Here is a 21,849-nt window from a genome sequence, read left to right on the forward strand (position 1 = left end):
ACTAATCAAGATATAGTCTTGCCTACAGGCAATCTGATGGAGGCATTTTCTCAGTTGTAGATCCTCACTAAATCACTTTAGCTTGTGTGTGGTTGACAAAAAACTAACTGGCATAACCTCTCTTTTTAAAAGGTTGATTATAATACTGAGGCAAGTGATACAGGTGAGCACTTTCTTTAATTTCCTAGACTTTCCACTGAATTGATCTTTCATGTCCTTTTCACGTTAATTTGCCTAAATTTCACTGTAAGAAAACCTTGGAAGTAACTTCTCCCACATCTGAACATATGGGAGACTTAATTCTAGAAATTAGAAATCAGCCTAGCAGGTTCCATTCTCCAGTACTGCAAAGATAAATAAATTTATTTTTGTTTTCTTAAAAATGAACTTTTTTCACATTTATGTCAATTTTAGCCGGGCAGTGGTGGCACACGCCTTTAATCTCAGCACTCGGGAGGCAGAGGCAGGTGGATCACTGTGAGTTCGAGGCCAGCCTGGTCTACGAAGTGAGTCCAGGACAGTCAAGGCTACACAGAGAAACCCTGCCTCCAAAAACAAAACAAAACAAAAAAAACAAAAAAAAAAAAAAGAAAAAAATGTCAATTTTAAACATTTCTTCCTTACATTGAATTAAACTTAAAAATTTGCTTTAAGGGGCATAGAGACATGGCTCAGTAACTACAACACTTGCCAGTCCCCCTTTTTGTTTCCTTTTTATTGAAAATAGATTTGTTTTCTCAATAATATATCCTGATTATGATCGCCCCCCACTTTACTTCTCAAAGTTTCCCATCACATCCATTGCCATCTGAATCTACTTCCTTTCTGTCTCTCATTAGGGAGAAAAAAAAAAGGTTTATAAAGGATGATAGTAAAATATATCAAAATAAAATTAATTACATAAAACAAAAACTGTCACATTGGAGTTGGACAAGACAAAGTAAGAGAAGAAAAAGAGCACAAGAGACGGCACAAAAATCTGAAACTTAAACAAACTGACCTCTTTTAATCTGATTATGAATTTTCACTGTGCAAATCTCAACAAAAGCTCTAAGATAAAAGTCTTACATACTCATCTCTCTGGGTCTTAAAAAATGGAAGTTTAGTTCCAGTTACTGCACATGACTACTCTTGCAACTCAGCACAGCGTTCCTTCCTGAACTTTCAGATATGCCAAGGAGGAGAGGCTGGTGTTCTTACCTTAGCCTGTGAGACAGCAGCAACAGGTTGACCACCAGAACACAGCACAAAGACGGACCTGATTCTCTGCACAGATCCATCAGCTGGAGCCCAGCCAAAGGACTCAGAGCTGCTCATCCTAACACTTGTCCCCTGAGTCTCAGGTCACCAACTGTGATGGCTAATCTTGTTTGTCAACTTGACACATTTGGGAAGAAGGGACCTCAAATTTAGAAATTGCCTCCATCAGATTGGCCTATGGGCCATGTCTGTGCACAACTCATTCTCTCTCTCTCTCTCTCTCTCTCTCTCTCTCTCTCTCTCTCTCTCTCTCTCTCTCTTTCTCTGTTGGTTTGGTTGTTTGGGTTGGTTTTTTTGAGGCAGGGTTTCTCCATGTGTATCCCTGGCTATCCAAGAATCACTCTGTAGGCCAGACTGGCCTCAAACTCAGAGATATCTGGCAGCCTCTGTCTCCCCAAGTGCTGGGATTAAAGGCGTGCACCACCATGGCCTGGCCTCAATTTTCTTAAACAAATTGATCAGGGGAGTCTAGCCCATCACAATCCTAATCGCTTACTTAATCGCTAAGCAGGTAGATCTGGACTACATAGACAGGGAGAAAGGTAGCTGACTGTGAGTCTGGGAGCAAGTCAGCAAGCAGCTTTCCTCCATGGTTTCTGCCTCAGCTCTTGCCTTGAGTCCCTGTCTTGGCTTGCCTTGATGTAATCTGTAAGATGAAAAGACCCTTTCCTTCCCAAGTTGATTTTGGTAATGGTATTTATCACAGCAACAGAAAGTTAAGTTCTAACACCAACGCAAAGCTCATGGTATTTGATAGCAGTTAAAGCTGACGACTTATGGTGATAAAACGCCAAGACCAAAGGCAACTTACAGAAGGGTGAATTTCTTCTGGCTTCCGGTTCCATAGGAGTAAGAGGCTGTCGTGGCTGGGAGTCATGACAGCTAACAGCAGGCATGGCAGAGGGAGCAGAAAGCTAAGAGTGCTGGTCTTCAAAGCAGACAGTGAGCTAGAAGTGGCAGGAGTCATTTAATATCTAAACCTACCCATGACTCAGCATCGACTTCCTTCTTCATCAAAGCTACTTTATCTAAACTTCCCCAACAGCACCAACGACCGAGGACCTGAGATGAGGGCGGGCATTTCTCACCCAACCCATGACAGGTTTAAGTCTTTCTACGGGAAACAGCTCTGTGACAGCATCTCGTTCAAACAAAGTAAAACGTGTAAAATCCTTGAAATGAATGTATATGTACCACCCCACCAGGTGACAGAATGTTCTAGAAGAGGAATCTTCTTTGTCGTCAGATGTGGCACAAGCTGTAGCATAGGCACTGGAAGGCAACATATTATTTGTATGCTTTCTTTAGCTCACTGATGACAGTCCTGTGTCCCCTCCAGAACTGTGACAAACTCCTTCATACCACTGTTCTCATTTTGTTTTGGGGGTCGGGGAGGAGTGCTAGGTTGAGGAAATTATAACAGAGGAGATCTGTAAGTGCCAAGGAAGAAGAGAGGAAGGGCCTAAAGAGCCTTTTCTGGGAACTGTGGGGATTGTCTCCCCCTTCACGCGCTTTGAGGGAAAAGAATAAAGTAGGTAACTTAGCTTGCTTTATGCAAATGAATATAAAGCAAGGCCAGAAAAAAGCTGGGGAGGAAAGCAAGAAGAAAAAAAATGTGGACCAAGGACACCAGACTCTATACCCAGCCAGAACAAGGAAGCCAAGGCAGGCTACACAGCTAAGTGAGGAGGACAGCGGTTCAGGATACATGCAGTCAGACCCAGGCCATGATGACCAGGAGCAGATGGAAGCAGGAAGGTGAAGCAAGAATGGAGGATCAACCTTTTGCAGTGGCTACCAAGAGCTCAGGGCTGGGGGACACAGGCTAGGGACACTTCCTACACTTATCTTCTAGACATGTGCATGTGCACGGGCATACATATTCCTATGTGTGTGAGTGAATGTTTCCTCTGTGTGCATACATGTGGAAGCCAAGGTCAAGGTATAGATCTTATCATCCATTGATGATCACTTAGGCTAATTCCAACACTTGGCTACTATGAATATTTCCTATACCCTAAGGACAAATAGAATGTCTCGCATTTATTCTTCCTCTTCAGTTCAAAGGGAATTTGTGTTAATAGTTACATCCTGTTCAAAACAGTATTAAAGGATCTTCATTAACAGGAGGCTTTTAATCTCCCTAAGACCAAAAAGAAAAAAGTATTAAGGCAAAAACAACTTATAATTCGTATTTCCTTACCTTTTATTCCAAAGTTACTCTTTGAGAAGATTTTTGCTTATGAAGAAAGAAATGGGCTCTGACTGGCTAGGTGCTTGTAAAAACTGAAACAGGGAATTTGCAAGTACTTGAAAGACATGCTTGTAGCAGAGTACCCCTTTATTCTGATTTTTCAGTTGTAAGCACACTTTCTTCTGCCGTCAATCCCAAGAGTGGTCCTGGGCACGGCAGCAGCTCCTGTGGGCCTGTCTCAGTCAGGGTTTCTATTGCTGCAACAAAACACCATGACCAAAAAGCAAACTGGGGAAGACAGGGTTTATAGGGCTCACCCTTCCACATCGCTGTTCATCACTGAAGGAAGTCAGGACAGGAACCCAAACAGGACAGGAACCTGGAGGCAGGAGCTGATGCAGAGGCCATGGAGGCGTGCTGCTTACTGGCTTGCTCCCCATGGCTTGCTCAGCTTTTTTTTTTTTTAATTTATTCATTTTACATCTCAATGGTTATCCCCTCCGTTACAGCCTGCTTTCTTATAGAACCCAGGACCACCTGCCAGGGAGTGGCCCCACCCACAATGGGCTGTGCCCTCCCCCATCAATCACTAATTAGGAAAATGCTCTACAGGCTGGCCAGGAGCCTGATCTTTGGAGGCATTTTCCCAACAGAGGCTCCCTCCTCTCAGATGATGGGTCAGTTTGTGTCAAGTTGATACAAATCTAGCAAGCACATCCTCCATACCTCCTCTGGAAGACGCTGCCTGTCCCATCTGGACTTCTGCAAACATTCAGCTGGCAGTGTCTGAAAGACAGTAAGCACCCCTTGTCCATCTCTACTCCAGGGAGCAACACTGGGAACAGCAGCATCCTGGTGCTTTTCAGAATACCACAGCTTGACACTTCTGACCAGTCAGTCTACTCTGGAGAAAAGACAGGAGGCTCCAGGGAAATGCCTGGGCTCAGGTTTGGAAGGTGCAGAAAAGCAAGCTCTTTCCAGAGTTCCAGACTGTGCTTCTTCAACAAGATGGAATGTGGCCACAGACATGACTGTACTTGGGGCTGTAGTGGATGTAAACATGTGTTTGTTTTGATCTCAAGTGTGGGATGTGAAACAGACTTGTAGGAGAGTGTGCAGTGTTTGTCCATTGGAAACAGACTTGTAAGAGAATGTGTGGTGTTTGTCCACTAGAAGAGGAACTGCCTCTTTCCAGGGCATGGTCTTTGCCAACTGATAAACATCCTAGTACAAACTATGAGAGGAGATATATTTATACATGCCCAAAACCAGAGGCTTGGCTTTCTGGTTCTGGCATCATTTCCTATTGTTTGGCTGTTCATTGCTCCACTTCGAGATGCTCCTAGAAATGCTCTAAAGAACACTTGCAAGTTTCAGGTTCGGGCTGCTGCTCCAGGTTCCGGCTGCTGCAGTTGCAGTCGCTTCTGCTGAATTGCTGGTTTGCTATTTAATGGGTCTGCTGGAATCCTGCTGACTATGGAGTGAAATTGCTCCAAGGAACTGAATCTAAAAATGTCTACTTCTCCTGTCCCCATTAACTGTTCTTCTCTCCTGTCTAGGGTAGGTGAGTTGGAAGGGAGATTTAGGTATTAAAGAAGCACAAATAAAATAGAGTTTTAAAATTTTTTTACATTTATATCATTACACATCTATACAAAAATCTACCTACAGCAAGAAGAACCATGAAACAATCAGGAATTACGTAAATGTTACATAGTGTTAGAAAACAGGTTTGAAAGGTTCAAAGCCTACACAGGGCTGGGAGATGTCTTTTTACATTTCACACACTGTATCTCTTCAGATGTTGCCGGTTCCACCTCACCTCAGGGCTGGCACAGCTCTGGGATGCACCTTCCCTCCCTCTTCTAAAAACTTGACCACCACTGACACGAGGAGGGCATGTGAGGATTCATTATAATGTCCCATACTTTCAACTATGGGTACACATGCCAGGTCAGTCTTTTAACACCAAGACATTCATATGCAGGGAACAGGAGGAAACCATGGTGGGTGAGTCCATCCATGCGCCTGAATGGCAGCTCACCACCAAGTGCACGTGCCCACCACCCCAGAGACGTAACCTTGATAAGACGCTGGCCTGTTTGATGTGGCCCTGTCATGTCAGATGCTGAAGATGCGGTGAGATGTTTAAGACACACTGTAGTATTGAGCATGCGTTCTCAGCTGGATCTGGGGCATGACAAACCAAGCATTCGTAAGGGGCCCACACTCTCTCGCTCTCTCCCACCGCTGGTGACAATGTGAAGTTATTTCAAAGTGCTCTGTGGAGTCAATGAGGAAAATTTACAGGACAGACTTAAACCAGGAAATAAGGAAAAGAGAACAGAATTTTGGGACAGAAAATAAAGTCCCCTCTTGATCCTTACCCCAAAATGAGTCTAAAGTATCAGGGCACAGTAACTAAATTACCCAAAGGTGCTTTGTTAAAGTCCTAAACTGCACCAAGGGAGGCACACAAAGACCAGCCCCACTCACACAGTCCCGCGCACCGTGCTTACCTTCACCCACGTGCTGCACATGCCCAAGCCCTGTCCCTCCTTGGAGGCTTCTGTGGGCACAGAAAGCCTCTCTCTGCTGTCACTCAAGCACCAGACTCCTAGCTGAGCAGCACCAGGAGAAGCCATTCACCCTTCTCCCAACTGATAAGATGTACAAGGGAAATCAAACCCCACAAACAAGTGCCTGCTGAACACTAGGGGAACACACTATAACAGCCAGATGCCTCCGTCAGATGCTGTCAACAATGCCGATACAAACACAGGGCAGCCATGGCAGCTTTGTTGGGCAGCACATCCCACAGTCAGGCAACAGTCCTGACTTCCAACATGCCCTACACAGTCAGACAACTGTTCTGATCTCAGGCATGCCGCACACAGTCAGACAACAGTCCTGATCTCAGGTATGCCCTATAATCAGGCAACAGTCCTGATCTCCAGCATGTCCCACAGTCAGAATAACATCTATGCCAAGTAGGGTCACCTGCTCTCTAATGTCCTTTTAAGGCTTTACATGGATCCTACCTTCTAGAAAGCATACTTATCTCAAATGCTCTCATTATGTGTCCCTTTTGTTTCTGAGGCAGGATGTCACTCCGTGTCTCAGGCAGTCCTCCCAAGTGCTGGGATACAGGCATGACCAACCAGTCTTGGGTCCCTTTTTGTTTTTTGTTCATCAGTCTGGCTTTGAGAGAACATGTCTGTCTGGATTCAAGCATCAGGCTTAGAAAACCACTTGCTATCATCGCAGACATGAGTGTGAATATGATCCACAGCTGTCCACCATGATTTTATGATGATGTTCACCTTCAAATGCCTACTCTTTAAAGTTTTTGTCACAAACTGTACACAGGAAACACATCTGAGATGACTAGAGAAGTCCTTCCTCACCCGAGGGAAATGAGCATCATCTGAGGGGCTGGGGAGCGAAAGGAGGCCCCAGTGCCCAGTAGTGTCCTCACCTTGTTTACAGTTTGAACCATCTGTACTTGAAAAGGGCTCCACCCCTTTCGAGGTATGCAAACCACTCGTCTAGGTGACCCTCCAGGATCTCTTCCAATGTCACTTGACTTTATGCTCCTGATTTTTTTTTTTAATTCCCCTAATAGATGTCTGATAAGCACCTTACTCAGCAGCAAAGACTGAGGCTCAATGCACACAAGATGCTAGTCCCAAGACGCAGGGAGCAGTGACGGGGCTGGGGTGTCGCTCAGTTGGGTTGGTGCCTGTCCGGTACCATCAGGAACTGGGTTGGATCCCCAGGACTGCATAAAGCAGGTGTAGAGACACACACCTGTAATCCTAGCATCTGGGAGAGGCAGGGGAACCAGAGTTTCAAAGTCATCCTCAAATACAAAGCGAGGTTAAGGCCGACCTGGGCTACATGATACACTGTCTTAGAGGGGACAAAAAAGAGAGAGACAGTGATAGAAAACTGTGACAGGCGAGCTCACCGAAGTTGTCTACTTTTTGCTCCAACTTCTAAAGTGAAGTGAAACAAGAGGCACTCGGCTGGCATGGACTTCTAGCTCCAAATGTCCCTCTCTGCCCAAGACTCACAAGACACAAGCAGAATAATACAACTCAAACTTGTTTCAAGTTGGAAAAGCTAAATAAATTTTATTAAAATACACATCAGGAACCTCTTTTTGCCCTTATTCTGCCAGTTTTGGGAGTCATATGGAAACTAAGTGAAAATTAACTGTCCAGGCTTAGAGATACAAAGGGCAGAGAGAATCAATGCTCCTCCCTGGTAGGGACAGGCACAGACATTTAATGTTGCGTCCTCAGCAGACAATGAGGAGACTGGACACTGTGTCGCCTGGGGTCAAAGGAAGCTCTACACCAGTGGTTCTCAGCTTTCCTAAAACTGTGACCCCTTAATACAGTCAGTTCCTCATGTTATAGTAACCCCAACCACAAAATTATTTTGTCACTAAATCATAACTATAATTTTGCTATTGTTATGAATCGTAATATACCCTGATACACAGGGTACCTGGTATTGACCCCTGTGAAAGGACCATGTGACCCACAAATGGCCTAGGCCCACAGGCTGAGAACCACTGCTCTAAATCTTCCTCTTCTAATTAACCACTCAGAGGCCGCACGGTGACAAAGGGAACACCTTAAAAAAGGGTGAGAAACAACACTTTGCAGCTTAAAAAAGAACGCTGAGGTTACTGTTTTATTCATACCGATTAGAATACATACACAAAAATGTGTACTATATGTTGCTTTCAAAAAAATTCCATGTTCCATGAGAACCATGTAAACGACATAAAATGTTTCTGCTATATAACAAAAAAGGAAACCAGCACTCCCATGTCTGTTAGGAAACGTTAGAGAAAACATCAGAGTTTATAGTAAACAAGATGATGCGACAGCGCAGTCGTCACAAGCAGCTCTACATCCCACATGCAGTAAATTCATCCTTCCAAACACTTTGGTGCAAGTAAAATTAAACCGAAAGAACAAAAGCTTCCACTTTGGCTCTCACGTTAACTGGACCTCAGTCGTTGAGTGCTGGCACAGAAACTTTTGCTCACAATGAAAGCTGGCATTTGTTCATCTCCCAGAGGATGTGGACAGGTCAAATCATCACAAGATTTCTGGGGGGAAAAGTGCTTTATTCCTTCTGCAATTAGGCTCTTGGTGATGGCACTCGGCTTCATCATAGCTCAGGTCAGCTTGGGATGAGGAGGCTTGGTACTGCCTTGTCACAAGCAGAAACAACTGCATCAGGGCAACCCAGAGCAGTCACATCTAAAGGACAGTATAGGTGTCTTCACACTATGTAGTCCTGACTGTCCAGGACCAGGCTGGCCTCGAACTCAGAGATCCGCCTGCCTCTGCCTTTTGAGTGCTAGGATTACAGGCGTGTGCCACACACCCAGCCTAGCCTAAGTTTCTTAAAAATCATGTTACTATCGTTTCTCAAGAAGTCCATATTTAAAGGAAAATAACATATTGAGTTAATACAAAGAAAAATATGTTTAATAGCCCATTAACAATAGTTTTAAGAAATAGAAATAACCATTTGCATGCTACAAATATCTCTTCATTAGGATACACTTAATTTTGATAACTATGAAACAAAGCAGATCTGAGAATTTTGCACAGCATCACTTTATGGTTGTAGTTTTTCTTCAATACTTCCCAAATGTGGTACTGATTTTTTTTTTCAGTATCTTTCTGTTCTGTGCCTTTAAGATGAATCCCTACATCTGAGGACTGTGTAGGTAACTGTGGCTGAGTCACTTTTCTGTTATCCATCACAGATGCAGAAAGGGATTAGCCAACAAGAGCTGCACAGCATGACACTCGTGCTGGGACGTCCTGTAACGACAAGAGAGCCTTAAAGCCTCAGCGACTTCACAACCTCTCAGTAACAGCTGTGCCCTTCTAGCCTATCTCCATGGTTTGCATACACATGTCCCTACCCCATACCTCCAGAAAAATGCAAGGAGATCAACAAGAGGCAACTGGCAAAGAAATGGAACTGGGCAGTTAAATACACTAACACTACTCAAGTTCACTAGTAATGCAGACATAAGCAAAATGGTGACTCGGCAATTTCTGGCAAGAAATTGACAAAAACTCAAAAACAGCAAATAGTGTTGGCAAGGGATCAGAAAAACTGGCAATTTTACAATAAGTATGAAGACCAACTGAACAATAACAACAGATCAGAAAGCTGTCAAAACGTGTAATATTCTAGATCTAACAGTGCTCCTCAGGGCTTTATCTCAAGTCAGTAACAGGCAAAAAGCATGTAAAGCTATGGTAAGAAGGACCCAACCTGAAGCCATTTTGAATAAAACTTCCATTTCAAATAGGGATCAAATAAAGTGTCAGTTCCCAAGACCTCCCTTGCCTCTTCCTCAGCCATCTCTGATGCTCCAGCTTGCGTAGTCTGCTTTCTGCCCTCAGCCACAGCAGGGCGCTGCAGCAGCTGCTCCCCAACATTCGCATGTGCTCATCTTTGCTTCTGGCCTTGAACTCACAGAGATCTGCCTGCCTCTGCCTCCCCAACTGCTGGATTACAGGTGTGCGCCCGGTTGCTCACCTTCTTCTACCCAAAATTCAGCTTATATACCATCAACCCAGTCTTTCCCAACGGATGACCCATCACACCGTCACTTCCTGCATCCTCCTCCCATCAAACCTACCAACACTGGCTTTTGCAACTGTCCTGCAACTTCACTGTCAACCTACACCCCATGGAAAGGGGACCCCTTGAAGGTGAAAATACAATCTGGTTTACCACTCTCCCCAGCCAAAACCTGGTGTCTGTAGCCAATGGAAATTGTCTAATTGTTCAAAACAGGAAACTACCTAAATAGACTATAGCCATTCAAACAACTATATGCTGCCATTAAAAAGAATAAAAAAGATCTGCAAGTGCTAATATGGACCCCTAGATATGATATCCAATAGCAAAACAATACTGAATGAATAATGAACGATTTCTTTTAAAATATATAAATGCTTGCATAGGAAAAACTCTGTAAGGGAATCTCACTAAAACTGGTTAGCTCTTTAAAATGAGAAGGGCAGGAAAGACAGCTCAGCAGTTAAGAGCACATGTCCTCCTGCAGAGGACCTGGTCTGGGTACCAGCACTTAACATAAGGCGGCTCCCGGCCACCTACCCATATCTCCAGGTGTAGGAGGATCTGATACCCTGGCCTGCTCAGGCACATGCACCAGCACACATGGGTACATGCACACATATGGACACATGAGCAATTTTAAAAAGTAAAATAAATCTTTAAATAATTCAAAAAATAAGGATGGGGCTAGAGGGAATGTTTGCTTACTATTTACTAACAGAAAAATAAAATGTTCTAGAACCTTTTTTTTTAAAGATTTATTTATTTTGTGTATGAGTGCTCTATCTGCATGTACACCTGCATGCCAGAAGAGGGCATCAGATCCCAGTATAGATAGTTGTGAGCCACCATGTGGTTGCTGGGAATTGAACTCAGGGCTTCTTAGAAGAGCAGACAGAGCTCTTAACCACTGAGCCATCTCTCTAGCCCCTCTAGAACCTACTTTTCACTGGACAATTTAGAACTCAGATTTGGGGCCTCACTCCTTCAGAGGCTTTAAATTTTCTTACTTTGAAAAAAAAAAGAAAGCTACTATTTTCTTTTTTAATACTTTGGTTTGGTTTGAGATATAGTCTCACTTTAAGCCTAAGCTAGCCTGGAACTCACTGGTTTGGGGTAGGGTTGTGTATCTGAGACGGGGCCTCAGCCGCTGACTTTGGGCTTCTCCTCCAGATTACCCACTCAGGCCCTGGGGTCCTATCATGGGTGGGGCTGTCACACTTGGCTCCTCTGTGGTACTAAGAACCAAGCCCAGGGCTTCATGTATGCTAGGCATCCACTGGAGTGTATGGGCTACAAACTCAGTGCCTAGACCTACACTGACCTTGAAGTCATGGTGATCCTCCTGCCTCAGCCTCTGCCAAGTAGTCCTGGCTATCCTGGAACTCCTATATCAACCAGGCTGACTTTGACCTTTATATCCTCTGGAGTGTGAGGATTAAAGGTATGGGCCTGGCTTTCTCCCTCTCTTCCCCCCCCCCTCTCTCTCCCCCTCTCCCTCTCCCTCTCCCTCTCCCTCTCCCTCTCCCTCTCTCTCTCAACACTCCATAATGTAGCAAGGAAAACAAGTACCTGGTGTCTCAGGAAGTCAGTTAAGACCACACAGCATGGCTGACTTTCAGACGAACCCCTGACTGCAGACCTCATCACCTTCCTTATGTGTCCTACCAAAGTCAGAGGCACCTAAACATCCCTTACAATTCCCACACAGACAGGGCTGTATGGACACAGAACACAGGCCTCAGTTAACAGGTGAGCATATTACCCACACTAGCCTCAAACTTGAGCTCCTTCTGCCTCAAGACTCCCAAGTTTGGGCTGGCCGTGGTGGCGCACGCCTTTAATCCTAGCACTCAGGAGGCAGAGGCAGGCAGATCTCTGCAAGTTTGAGGCCAGCCTGGTCTACAAAGTGAGTCCAGGATGCCCAGGGCTAACACAGAGAAACCCTGTCTCAGGGGGGAAAAAAAAGGCTCCCAAGTTCTAGAATTACTGACATGGACTACACCTAACTCTAGAAAACTTATAATAAGATATATGTTATAAACCCATTTCCTTCCTTAGTATCACTATTCTGAATTTAAACAGCAACAAAACATAGCAGCACCTGTAACAGTATCAAAGAACCACTTCACACCAAAGATCTCAGAAGGCTAACACAATAAAGGCTGTTGAAAGAAAACTCCTTCTGCTCAAAAGAACAGGTTTCTGGCCTGGGAAGGGTTAGCCTTAGGCCATGCAAAGACACACAGAGAATAATTTTTCCTTTAGTAAGAAACTGCGCCTTCTTTTCTTCCTAGAATGCTACCCCAGCTCCCACCACCTCTACCCCACCAAGCACAGCCCCATCTATGCACCATGGGTCTGGCCTGAGTCAGAAAGGCACAACTTTTCCTTTTCCTGTTTCTTTCTTTCAGATGCTGGCCAGAGGCAAAGCATGCTTTCTCCTGGCACCTTGGAGCATCCTTATTACAGCTTCTCTGCTATGTACCTATCTGACCACTGTGCCAGCTTAAATGGCCTTTTCCTCTCTTTTCTCCTCAATTCTCCTCTTACAGCTTGGCCTTACCCTGAGACTTGACTTTTCTTTCTTTCTTTCTTCCTTTCTCTCTTTCTTTTAAGTAATTTATTCAGATTACATCCCAATTGTTATCCCCTCACTTGTATCTTCTCGTTCCCCCCTCCCTCCCTCTTTCACCCTATTTCCCTCCCTTAAGTCTGTGACAGAAGGGGATCTCCTCCCCCACATGATTATAGCCTAACACGTCTCTTCCTGGTAGCCTGCTTATTCTTCCTCTGAGTGCCACCAGGCCTCCCCACCAAGGGGAAGTGGTCAAATAGGGGGCACCAGAGTTCATGTAAGAGTCAGTCCCTGGGGCCCAGGGGTCCCGCTCAAACTAAGGCACCAGCCAAGGACAATACAGGCGGTAAACTTTAAACCTCTACCCAGATCTAGCCAATGGTCAGAACAGTCTCCACACTTGAGTGGAGAGTGGGATATGACTTTCTCACGTACTCTGGTGCCTCACATTTGACCATGTCCCCTGGAGGGGGAGATCTGGTGGCATTCAGTGGAAGGACAGCAGGTTACCAAGAAGAGACTTGATACCCTATGAGCATATACAGGGGGAGGTAATCCCTCTCAGGAACAGTCATAGGGGAGGGGAATAAGGAGAAAATGGGAGGGAGGGAAGAATGGGAGGATACAAGGGGATGGGATAACCATTGAGATGTAACAAGAATAAATTAATTTTAAAAAAATTAAAAAAAAAAAAAAGAGTCAGTCCCTGCTCTCCACACAACTGTGGAGAATGTGCTGCCCATTAGCTAGATCTGGATAGTTTTTTTGTGCTTTTTCAAAACAAGATTTCTTCGTGTAGTTCTGGCTGTCCTGGAACTTACTCTATAGACCAGGTTAGCCTCCAACTCAGAGATCTGCCTGCCTCTGCCTCCCCAGTGCTGGGATTAAAGGCGTGCACCACCAATGCCTGTCTGAGACTTTTTCTTTTAAACACTAGTAAAATTATCCTTGAGATTCCATTTGAGTCCAGTCCTTAATTCTTTGATTAATGAGACTAAAAAATCTCAAGAGGATCTAATTTCCCTCTATCATATGAAAATCATGAAGGGACCCCAAAATTCCAACAACACAAACATCAGCACTTACACATTTAACAACGATTAATTCACCTGGTAAAGTGCTAGTCCGCTCAATGCTGGGGCTGCTCCGGACTAATGTTCATTGTTCGATAAATTTCCTTAAGTAACAAGAGGGCAGTATCTTCAGATTCCCTGTCAGAAAACAACACTTAACAATTAGTAAGTGTCAGCATCTACCCAACAGATTTAAGCACCACATATGCTGTTCCTTTAGCTGAGATGGGCAGACCACAGCAAAGCAGTGGAGCAAGAGCAGTCTTTTAAAGACTGTACGCGTGAGGACACATACGTCAGAACGCTTTTGAAGGCCTGACACTCCTGCCATAGGAGACACCCCTAGGAACACAGTAATGTAAGGGCCACCGGTCTCTAGTCAAAGGCACATGACACACTGCCACCTTGTGGATAACTCAAATTCTATTCAGATTTAGAAAGTCTGTTAACAAATCAAAAATGTGAATTGCCAGCCAATACTTCCTTAGTATCTCCACTTTGAATGTAAAACAAACAAACGAAACCATAAGGAGGGAAATGCAGGCTGGAGAGATGGCTCAGAGGTTAAGGGCACTGACTACTCTTCCAGAGGTCCTGAGTTCAATTCTCAGCAACCACATGGTGGCTCATGACCATCTATAATGTGATCTAATGCCCTTTTCTGGTGTGCAGGCACAGATGCGGGCAGAATACTGTATATTTAATAAATAACTAAATCTTAGTTTAAAAAAAGGAGGGGGAAATGCTTTTCCATGTATGAGTTCAATGGGTGAATCTATCTAAAGTACATCACAATTAGGCAATTAGTGAAGGGCCCTCGCCACAGTGAGAACACTGTACTAGCTAAAGCCCTTCCAAGAGAATCAAAGTGAAGAATCCTTACCAATAGCATAAGTGACTCTGAAGAGCGAAAAGATATTCATTAAAACTCTCAATTGGTTTTTCTTGAAGAACATAATCAATCCGGCGGCCTCCATTTAACATTCCAACCTTTCCTAAGTAGTCCTCATCCTTGGAAAATTCTGGACTTTCAGCAATCTTTTCTGCTAAAATTTAAATCAATTCAATGTCAAAGTCAATCACTCGATCATTATCCTCTGACTTTAGCTGACTCTCTGGGTTCAATGAATATAGCTTGACACATACAGCTACTGGGGAGGCTCTCTCCTCGTTCCTCCAGAGAACAGAAGAGGGGCTGGTTCCCCAAGAGAGAGGAGAGCCAACAGCTGACAGAACGTGTGAAAGGGTGAGAGCAGCGCAGAAAAAAAGAAACAGACTCTGAAAGTCTCAAAGCATGATGAGCTGACTTTGCACATGAAGGCTAAGAGCAGAGGTGAGCGAGAGCCGAGGGTGGGGACCTTGAGAAGCCTTTACAAAGTCTGAATACAAACTTAGTCCCCAACTCATATCAACCTCGGCCCAAAGAATTTAAATAAAATCTTAAACCCACAGAGAAAGGCAACTAGCAGGGAGAACTCATCAGCAGACACACCTGACAGTGCAGTCTAGGCAGTGTGAGGTGTCTGGGAAGGAAAACTCTCCAACAACCCACAAACATCATGCTCTTCCCTGGCATCTGTCCTGGAAAATGCTTCAATATCAAAGTTACCTTCAACCACGTGCTTTTCTTCTTCCTCTTTGATCTGATTGACCACCTTCTCCAACTCTTCTTGCAACTGAGTAGTAGAGGTGTGAGCACGAGCAAACTCATTGAATGTCTGCCAAGCACTTTTCAGAGAGCTGAGAAGGCCCTGCTTCAAATCGGATCCCATCCGAGAAAGGCTTTCTTTCAACTCTAAACAGATTCGGATAACACACCAAGTTAATTAGCCACAGAAACGAAAAGTTAACCATGTCCCAGATAGGCAAGGATCTCCTCCTCCCTTTAATATCATAGGGAGCCTCTTAGAACCAAGAAGCCTCAATAGAATAAAATGTTAGTTGGGTTGGGTTTTATTTGGTTGGTTGTTGTTTTTGTTTTTTGAGACAGGGCCTCACTATGTAGGGCTGGCCTTAACCTAGAAATCCTGCTGCCTCAGTCCCCACGTGCTAAAGCTGTAGGTATGCACTACCACACCTAGCTTTCTGTTTGCTCGTTTTTGACACATGGTCTTGGAGCTTCACGTCTAAGATGACCTCACATCTCAAACTCCTGAGCACTGGGGTTACCAGCATGTGCCCAACCAGTTCTTTTCAATAATTTAATCCATCCAAAACCTACAAATGTTTTCTCAAAAAAAGTTCAAACTTCATACATAAACATAATCCTATATGTTTTCACTGGAAAAAAATGTAAATATGCCTATAAAAGCAGGACATGGGGCTGTATGTCTTTAAATCACAGCACTCATAAAGCAGAGGCAGGTAGATGGATCTCTGTAAGTGCAAGGCCAGGCCTGGTCTACATAGTGAGTTCCAGGGCAGCCAGGACTATGGAGAGAGAACTGGTTCCTGAACACTGTGCACTAACCTCCACATGTGCACAGTGGCATGCATGTGCCCAGACTCACAGAGACATCACACGTAGTATAATTCTTTTAAGTTGTCCTAATTCACTACAGATTACAGGATCAAGAGAATATTGTTTTGGTGTGACTCATGTTATCACCAGGTACAACCTTGAACACCTAATCTCCTGCCTGCTCTGCAGTGACTGTACACAGCATTTGCTTCTTACCTAAGTGAAGCCTCTTTCTGCCTTTGTGATGTGGAATGAGAACGGCTTTTAGGTCCAAATCTGGAGCCACCATGGGTTCTAATCTGTACGCCACTGGGTCGAGCTGCAAGGAGGAGAAGTAGGAACTCATGAATGCTTACTTGGAGTTACATGCCACAGTTAGGGAAGCAAACAGCTAGACTGACTTTTTCCACACCTTATTCAGACACTGGCAATTACAAGATTTTTGATTTGTAGGTGAAATCACTTTGCAAGCAAAGCAACTACCACTTTTTTTTTTCCTTTGAGTAAAAGCTTTCTGGTAGAAATACTTATTGAAAAATGTCATCAGAACTGGCGTGGTGGCACATGTCTTAAGCCCAGTGGAGGCAGGAGAATCTCTAGAGTTCAAGGCCAGCCTGGTCTACAGAATTCTAGGACAGCAAAGGCTACACAGAGAAACCCTGTCTCGAAAACCCAAAAAAAAGCCAAAAATGGAAAGTGTCATCAGATTCTTAGGATAGGGGCAGAGCTTTGCAAATCACACCTGCCATCAATCTCCAAGTAAGAGCCTGAGAGTCTACCTGGATGAAGAGGACAGAGCGTTCATCTTCTTAAAAGCAAATTCAAAACGCTCACCGGATGGTAAATATTGAAGAAGCCTTTGCAGGTAGGGAGGCGATAGTTCTCATCAATCCTGTCCACACCTCGAATCGTGAGAAACATGCCAAGTGGAGATCCCAAGGCAAAGAAAATTTCCGGTTCAAAGTCTAATGAGTTATAAGCAACAGAAACCTAAGAAAAAACATAACAATAAAGAATCATCTTTCCAAGGTCATATGTACAAAACCCTTTGAATGTTCAAACATTCTTAGATCTGCCCTGGCTCCCAGGGCTCACAAGTATACAGATACAGAACCTCTGAGAAACAGGTGCTGTGAGCTGAGCACGACAAGAGCTCCTCCTTAGGACGCTGGAGTCCACGGCAGCCTCTGTTCCACTGCTAAGGTCTACTATGATGAACTCAGGGCGGAAATACGACATTGCCTGTGGTTCTAAGTGCAGAACCTACAGTCACCCCACTTGGGCCTGCATCTGCTCTTAGCCAAGTTTCTTACTGTCTTTGCCTCTGCTTCAGTTATAATGTGGGGATTTTCACAACACCAAACGCAATACAGTGAAGAACAGAAAACCAAGGGCACAGAAAGCACTTATCAGCACAAAGAGGGGTTCTGATCTTGAGCATCCTGTGTTAATTCTATTACTATTCTGTCTTCTCCTTAGAGAGCTGGAGTCAGGAGACTAAGAAAGCTCAGGTCATCCTTGGATATACAGTGATTTAGAAACCAGGCACATTTCTTGTCAGAAAATGATCTGTTAAAAGGAGCTTATGTGAGATTGATAGTTTGCATTAAGTCTCTCAAGGAAAAGAACCGACATCTCTGTGGCAGCACACTGTTTATAAAGTTCTTCTCTTTATTATCTTTTCTCCTCTCTCTCTCTCTTCCCCCCACCCCCAGACAGGGTTTCTCTGTGTAGCCCTTACTGTCCTGGACTCACTCTGTAGACCAGGCTGGCCTCGAACTCACAGGGATCTACCTGCCTCTGCCTCCCTGAGTGCTGGGACAAAAGGCATGCGCCACCACCACCCAGCTACATTCTATCCTTTTATTTTATGCCATGTTAGATTTGGAAAATAAAGACTAATGAATGTCATGTACAAGTGGACCAAGAACAGAGGTGCACTAAAAGAATAGATGAGACAAGACCACTCGACAGGTGAGGTGAGGACAGTGAAAGCCTGAGGAGTGACATCCCTCCCCACAAGTGCAGTCACAAGTGACACAGTGCAGACACAGGTGAGCCACTTCCAATCCACTGTCCCTTCTGTAGGCACTACCAGGCAGCCCTCTGAGGGGCCTGTGCGTCATTTGCTTTATCTTTGAAAATTCAACAGTCTCGGTGGAGCTGTGGTGGCGCACGCCTTTAATCCCAGGACTCAGGAGGCAGAAGCAGGCAGATCTGTGTGAAATGGAGGTTAGCCTGGTCTACAGAGTGAGTTCTAGGACAACTAGGGCTGTTACACAGAGAAACCCTGTCTTTAAAATAATATGTGGCAGTAAGTGTGAGTTTCACTTGTACTTTTATCAGTCTAGCTGTACACCTAAAACAAAAAACAAGTACACACACACAAAATGTAGTGTAAAATATTTATCACTGGATTGCTTAAATGGGTTAAAAACTGGATATAGCCTATATGTTTGATATGTACTCAACTGTGTGCCCTGCCTGCCCCATGCCCCAAGTGTGTTGGAGCCCTAATCAAAGTGTGGCTTTACTTAGAAACAACCAATGAAGAGATTATCAGGTCCATGTGGGGCTGTTATCATAAAGCCTACACTGCATGCCTCACCTACCGTGAAAAGGGGGTACAGGGGGCTAGGGCAGAGCTGCCTGAAAGAAGGCAATTGAGGACTTGGGGTGAAGAGGCGACGATGGAGCAATGAAGTAATGCATCTATTACTCTAGTACTGATAAAGACGACTAGTGACAAGAAGCTGAGGACAGACAGGAAGATAAGGAAGATGTGGCCTGCCAAGCACCTTGGCCTCCAGACTGGGAGATAATAAACCATTGCTCAAAACCACCCAGGATGTAGTACAGTTTGTTATGGCAGCCCTCAGAAATCAATGCATCCAGTAATAAGAAAATGACAGGTGCATCACTATCCAAACATCAAGCACCACAATCCTTACAAGAGAAGTTGGAGGAAAGTCTATAGAGGAATATGCTAGCAATATGCTGCTCAAAACAACGAAACACCATATACAAGATTTTCTCAATTTTTTTAAACATATGTGTATGTGTGGGCTAGTCTTGTCAACTTGACAAACGAGTTATCTGGAAGGAAAGAACCTTAATTGAGAAGCTGCCTCTGTAAGATCTGGTTTCTTAATTATTGTGAGGGGGGCCACCTCTGGACTGGTAGTCTTGGGTTCTGTAAGGAAGCAGACTAGAGGCTGGAGAGATGGCTCAAAGGTTTAGAGCACTGGCTGTCCTTCCAAAGGTCCTGAGTTCAATTCCCAGCAACCACATGGTAGCTCACAACCATATTTGATGAAATCTGCTGCTCCCTTCTAGCATTCAGGCAGAATACTGTGTAAATAATAAGTAAATAAGTCATTGCCGGGCACAGTAGTGCATGGCTTTGATCCCAGCACTTGGGAGGCAGAGGCAGGCGAATCCCTGAGTGTTCCAGGCCAGCCTGGTCTACAAAGAGAGTCCAGGACAGCCAGGGATACGCAGGGAAACCCTTTCTCAACAGAAAGAAAGAAAGAAAGAAAGAAAGAAAGAAAGAAAGCCAGCTAAAGCCTCTTTGGCCGCGTGGGGAAAGGGGCGTCTGGTCCAGGCAGCAGCAGCTCCCGAGAGAGGGTCAGCCTGCCAGCCACAGACTGCTACATAGTACATGAAACCTACAGCAGGGAGAACGCCCAGGACCAGTCTGAGTATGAGCTGGAGCCAGCGCTGGAAGCCCTGTACAAGTACACTGTGATCAAGCCCACCAGACTGGAGATGAGACAGCACGTTGCATCACCGTGGGCAAGTGCCTGCACAAGACAGCCGTGTTGGCAGGCACTGCCTGCCTCTTCACCACATTGGCGCTGCCTCTGGATTACTCCATTACATCTTCCTGCCCACGGTGTGCTGAGCCTGGTCTGCTGCACCCCCTATGGGATCTCCTGGCAGTTTGACCCTTACTGTAAGTACCAGGTGGAATATGATGCCTATAAACTCTCCCGCAGCCTCTGCACACGATCACCTCCTCCACACCAGTGGCGCTGGTTCAGAAGGACGACTTGCACAGGAAGAGGCTGCACCACACAGTAGCCCTGGCTGCCCTGGTGCACTGTGTGAAGGAGGGTTATGAGCTCTACGCCGAGTGGCTGCAGGAGAGTGGGGCACGAAGCAGAACCACGGGGCCCACAGGCCTCAGATCCCTACAGCAACACTTGGGTTTTCTCTGTGAAGCAACAGCACCTGGCAAAGTGTTTAGTTTAACACTGGTTATTTTTTAAGCAAAGTTAACAGAGCATGGGTATGCTAGGTGTTTATTCAGCTCAACACACTAACCATAACTCACTCCATAACCCAGGAGTGGGCCCCAGGCTGTGCAAGTCTGACTGGGCAATGGACTATGGATGGGAGCCAATGCTACTTCCTGAGGGGTGTGAACTCATTGCGGGGGTGTCTTAATTATACTGTTTAACTATACCACTCAGAAGCCAAACAGAAGCTATTGACCATTAAAATTTTAAGAATTAAAAGAGGAGGAGGAGGAAGAGGAGGAGGAAAAATTAAAAAAAAAAGAAAGAAAGAAAGCTAAGTAAGCCATAGAGATCAAGCCAGTAAAAAACATCCACGGCCTCTGCTTGAGTTCCTATCCTGACTTCCTTCAATGAAGAACAGTGCTGTCAAAGTGTAATATGAATTAACTCTTTCCTCTCCATCTTGCTTTTTGGTCATGGTGTTTCATCACAGCAATAGTAACCCTAATTAAGACAGTATTAAATATAACCTCAAATAAGTTTAGAAAACATTGTTCAAATAGTTACAGTTAAATGGTTATTTAATGGTTGTCTTTTAAAAACAAACAAATAGCCAGGTGTGGTGGCGCACATCTTTAATCCCAGCACTTGGGAGGCAGAGGCAGGTGGATCTCTGTGAGTTTGAGGCCAGCCTGGTCTACAAAGCAAATCCAGGACAGCCAGGGCTACACAGAGAAACCCTGTCTCGAAAAGCAAAACAAAACAAAAACCTCTTTTGCTGCTGGGCTGGGTGGTGAGCACCTTTAATCCCAGGACTCTGGAGGCAGAGTTAGGCAGCTTCGGTGAGTTTGAGGACTATAACAGCAAGTTCCAGACCTGCCAGGACTTCATAGTGAGTCCTTGTATCAAAACATACAACCTTTGCTTATCTGTTTTGCATGCCTTTCTGACAATAAACAATGCACACTGTGGTGCTGTCTGTATTACCAAATAACCTATCTGCCTGTCTCAGCCCACCAACCATAGATGTGGCATGTGGCCTGGGCTGGGTCAACCAACCTGTACCTTCCCAAGACGAGACTCAAGTAAAAGCACTCCATAAAGGTCTAGGGAGTTGGCTCAGCAGTTAAGACTAAGTAGTACTCTTCCAGAGTACCAGAGTGCCCAGCACCTACATTACAAGCATCTGTATCTCCATCTCCAGGGGATCTGATGTCCTCTTCTAGATGCTGTGGACACCTGCACTCGCACATGCACACAGCACCCCACACACATAAACCCGAGACACAAAATTAAAAATTAATCTTAAAAAAAAAAAATCCATAAAATGTTCTTTACTAGACCTAAAGTTGTGGATTCCTCTTCTCCAAGGAGATGAGTCTAGTTTCATGGAGTAAATGAGGTGTGCTGTG

The 21,849-nt window shown here is 44.8% G+C and overlaps 1 protein-coding gene and 1 pseudogene across 4 annotated transcripts in view; one reads left to right on the forward strand and one right to left on the reverse strand.

Annotated features, from left to right (window-relative positions):
• Positions 1 to 5,063: 5,063 nt before the first annotated feature.
• Positions 5,064 to 21,849, reverse strand: part of SEC23IP (SEC23 interacting protein) — a 48,631-nt gene continuing 31,845 nt past the window's right edge. The window contains exons 14-19 of one of the 3 annotated variants that reach the window (XM_084773176.1): positions 17,031 to 17,186; positions 16,413 to 16,515; positions 15,345 to 15,530; positions 14,619 to 14,781; positions 13,772 to 13,873; positions 5,064 to 5,736 (exon numbers count right to left, since the gene is read on the reverse strand). In XM_084773176.1, the coding sequence (XP_084629302.1) occupies positions 13,792 to 13,873; positions 14,619 to 14,781; positions 15,345 to 15,530; positions 16,413 to 16,515; positions 17,031 to 17,186 (690 nt within the window). In that variant the 3' untranslated portion in view covers positions 5,064 to 5,736; positions 13,772 to 13,791. Of the gene's footprint in view, positions 5,737 to 8,123; positions 9,310 to 13,771; positions 13,874 to 14,618; positions 14,782 to 15,344; positions 15,531 to 16,412; positions 16,516 to 17,030; positions 17,187 to 21,849 lie in introns of those variants that run through there. The other 2 variants (XM_084773177.1, XM_084773178.1) reach the window with 2 other exon arrangements.
• Positions 19,761 to 20,731, forward strand: LOC311591849 (transmembrane protein 11, mitochondrial-like; annotated as a pseudogene). The gene has a single exon. The product of its transcript is annotated as a transmembrane protein 11, mitochondrial-like (transcript).

Source organism: Acomys minous (genome assembly GCF_964271855.1).
Source record: "Acomys minous genome assembly, chromosome: 2".
NCBI classification, from domain to species: Eukaryota; Metazoa; Chordata; class Mammalia; order Rodentia; family Muridae; genus Acomys; species Acomys minous.